This window comes from Ailuropoda melanoleuca, chromosome 1 (assembly GCF_002007445.2).
Source record: "Ailuropoda melanoleuca isolate Jingjing chromosome 1, ASM200744v2, whole genome shotgun sequence".
In the NCBI taxonomy this organism is placed as follows: domain Eukaryota; kingdom Metazoa; phylum Chordata; class Mammalia; order Carnivora; family Ursidae; genus Ailuropoda; species Ailuropoda melanoleuca.
Genome location: NC_048218.1, coordinates 43,630,988 through 43,634,739, shown reverse-complemented (window position 1 = coordinate 43,634,739; position 3,752 = coordinate 43,630,988). Strand labels below are relative to the sequence as shown.

Sequence of the window (3,752 nt, the reverse complement as noted above, 5' to 3'; positions counted from 1 at the left end):
ACTGTTTTGCCAAAAGAAGAATTGAATCACCTTTGCCTATATAATGCTAAAGTAAATTAGAATGTGTATGTATGTGTATATATATATGTATGTGTGCATATGTATATATGCATATATGTATGTGTGTGTATAGATATAGATTATAGATATAGATATATAGATATAGATATAGATGATATAGATATAGATGATATAGATATAGATATAGATAGATGATATATCTTTTAAATGATCACATCCCTGAATTGGAAGTAAATTAGTGGGAGAGAATTCACTGACAGTTTTATACCCCTACATGCAAAGTCAGATTCTTGTCTTTGATCCAGGCTCCTTGCCTTTTCCCTAGTCAGCTCCTCTTAAAACTGATAGGAATAGTAATGCAACCACAAGGCTGATCGAAATTGCTTTTTATTACACTCAAATATTCCTAAATTTATAAATTTTAATATCATGCTGCATGAAGTATCCCTTATTTAAAAAAAAACAGTGCATGGAATTACAACTATGAGCTGTGGTTAATTTTGATGTTTCATTCTTTAACTCATGCCAACTTTCACTTTCTTCCTAACATCCACAAATTTCTTTAGAAATTTTCATTTTTTCCTAACTTTATCACCAAACAGTACATTTCTTCTCAGGAACTATTCTGCCAAGAAGCAGAATTTTATTTTATTAGTCAACTGGAGTTACTGTGTATGGCAGAAAACAACAAAGCCTTATTAACTTGCAGGTCCAGAGAAATGGGTTGGGCTCATTCACGAACTAAATGACTAACCCTATATGCCAGCTCTATTACAGCTATTTCTCACCATAATTGTCTTGTTTCTACCTGGAATTTTGGAAAGCCCTAGAAAATAACTAATTTGCAAAAGCTAAATGCGCAGATAAAAATAAAGCACAATGTTTCTAAATAAGCTAGTTCAATAGGTAATGTTCCCATTTTCACTTTCCAAGAAAGCATAATAGGAAGCTGGGATGCTTCACACAGAACTTATGAACTCCTCTGACCATTAGCCTTCTGGTGGAATGGCAGTCTTGGTTTTATAGGACTTGAGGCTTTTTTCAGCAGATGATTAAAAAGATACATTTTGAAAATTGTCTGGCAACTATTTCTTCATTATTCTTCTCAAGGCACCTATAACTTCTTTGTTCCTCAGGCTGTAAATAAAAGGATTTAGCAGGGGAATTATTATTGTGTAAAATAAAGAATACATTTTGTCATGATCTTCAGTGTGACCAGACCCAGGACGCACATACATGAAGAAGAGAGTACCATAGAACAAGGAAACAGAGAGCAGGTGGGCACTGCATGTGGAGAATGCTTTGCTCCTGCCCTTTTCAGGCTTCTTTTTCATGATGGCAAAGAGGATACAGATATAAGAAACCATGATGGTCATAAAAGTAAAGACTTGTATAAAGGCTGAAAAGATTAAAACCAGAAGTGTATTAACTGTAGGATCAGTGCAAGAAATTTTGAAAAGTTGTAGAATTTCACAGTAGAAATAACGGATTTCATTGGACCTGCAGAAAGTTAATCTAAATAACAGACCCACATGGATTGCTGAATGTAGAAAACCAATAAAATATGAAACACCAATGAACTGAGTACAGAGGTTATTAGACATCATGACTGGATAAAGCAAAGGGTTGCATATGGCTACGTAGCGGTCATAAGCCATCACTACCAGGAGGAAACACTCTGTGGTGGCACTGGACCCAAAAATGTAAAATTGAGCTATACAGTCAAAAAGTGATATCACATGATTCTTGGATAAAAAATGTGTAAGCATCCTGGGAGTTACAGAGGATGAAGTACAAGCATCTGCAAAGGCCAAACTGCCGAGGGATAAGTACATGGGGGTGTGAAGGTGGGGGTCCTTCCAGATGAGAGCAACCAGAACAAGGTTGCCCACCATGGTGGTGAGGTAGATGACCAAGAACACCAGGAACAGGGGGACCTGCAGGCCTGGACGATCTGTAAGTCCGGTGAGAACAAACTCAGCCACAAGTGTCTTATTTTCTTCTGCCATATCTGACCTGGCTGGACAACAAAACAAAAGAAAAAGTGTTGAAACAGTCACAAAAGAATCATAAAAAGAGTATATTTTGGGGGGCTCCTGGGTGGCACAGTGGTTGGGCGTCTGCCTCCGGCTCAGGGCGTGATCCCGGCGTTATGGGATCGAGCCCCACATCGGGCTCCTCCGCTGTGAGCCTGCTTCTTCCTCTCCCACTCCCCCTGTTTGTGTTCCCTCTCTAGCTGGCTGTCTCTATCTCTGTCGAATAAATGAATAAAATCTTTAAAAAAAAAAGAGTATATTTTTTGTGTAACTGATGTATTTCTAAAAGGTGCTTCTCGTGGAACTGGCAATTTTTAAATTTTTACCTTTATATGTCTACTTTAATATACATTCAAAATTTTCCATAATAAGAAGTTTTAAAATGATAATTCACCTAAAGTAACAAGTAAATTTAATACAAATCCTTTTCGATCCAACAGAGGTTTTAAGAACTATTTTTGCTCATCTTAAAATTTATATGAAAGAAAAAATTTTCCCATCCTACCCAAGAAAAATGGGTAAGAACAGTCCAGAGTACCTTAATTTCTATTGAACTGTAACATAAAGATATAATAATGAAAACATTAAGATAGTGGAATAAGAATAGACGAGGGTCAATGCAATAATAGGCAGCCAGCTCAGAAATAGATTCCATGATATACAGAAATGTGGCATAAGACATATATGATGCTTCAATTCAGTAGGAAAAAGATGATGGATTTAATGGATTGTGCTGCCACTGTTGATTGTCTGGATATAAATAAGGTTAGGTTCCTATCTCACAGCATAGATGTTTCCTAAGAAATTTAGGAGACGACAATATAACATAGTGATTAGAGAAATTCTTATCCAAGAGAAGAAAGCCAGTACTAAGCATAGCTACTATGTAATTTTAATGATTAGCAAAAGAGTATCGAACAGTGTCAGAGGGCATATAATAATAGGTTGGGAAATACATTTTACTATGTATATGAAAGATAGAGGTTTATGAATAATATAATATGTAAGATAACTTTAAAAGTAGATAAGAAAAAGGCAAACAATCTAAAAGAAGAATGAATAAAGGATATGAACAAGTAAGTTTACAGATAAATGAATCAAAATGACCAAAAAATAAAACGAAAAGATGCCTAGCTTTCTATGTGTCACAAATATACACACATGTGCAAGTGCGGGCGTGCACACGCACACATACAGATACTTCCTTTCTCACATATCAGATAAGCAGAAATTAAAAGGAATACATACCGCTGACTGAGGTGAGAAAAGTGCTTCTTTTGTGTTACTTGTGGATATATGAACTGCCACAGCGTTTTTGAAAAAGCCATTTTATATGATACCATTTAAATTTTTAATAAATGCATATACCCTTTGATTTACCATTTTGCCTTACAGATACCCTAGAAATAAAAGCACAACTATACAAAGATAAATATACAAAGAATATCCAATGCATTATTTCTTAAGGTGGCAAAGACCAGACACATCTACAGTGAGATGGTTAAATAAATCATGGTTATGTGCATTCATATTTGTACTATAATTCAGCCATGAAAAAAAAGTATTATTCCACTTGAATTGGGAATTTTCACAATGGATTGTTACCTGAGAAGAATATGATACAGAAAAGTGTAAGTAAGATTTCATTACTGTAAAGTAAGCAATGCATTTTTAAATCTTTTACCTGGGGAAAAT

The 3,752-nt window shown here is 35.2% G+C and overlaps 1 protein-coding gene across 1 annotated transcript; it reads right to left on the bottom strand.

Moving 5' to 3' along the window:
* Positions 1 to 1,106: 1,106 nt before the first annotated feature.
* LOC100480847 (olfactory receptor 5AC1-like) lies at positions 1,107 to 2,030 on the bottom strand. The gene has a single exon (XM_011225963.3). It carries the CDS (start codon positions 2,028 to 2,030, stop codon positions 1,107 to 1,109), a length of 924 nt encoding a protein of 307 aa, XP_011224265.3.
* Between the last annotated feature and the right edge of the window lie 1,722 nt (positions 2,031 to 3,752).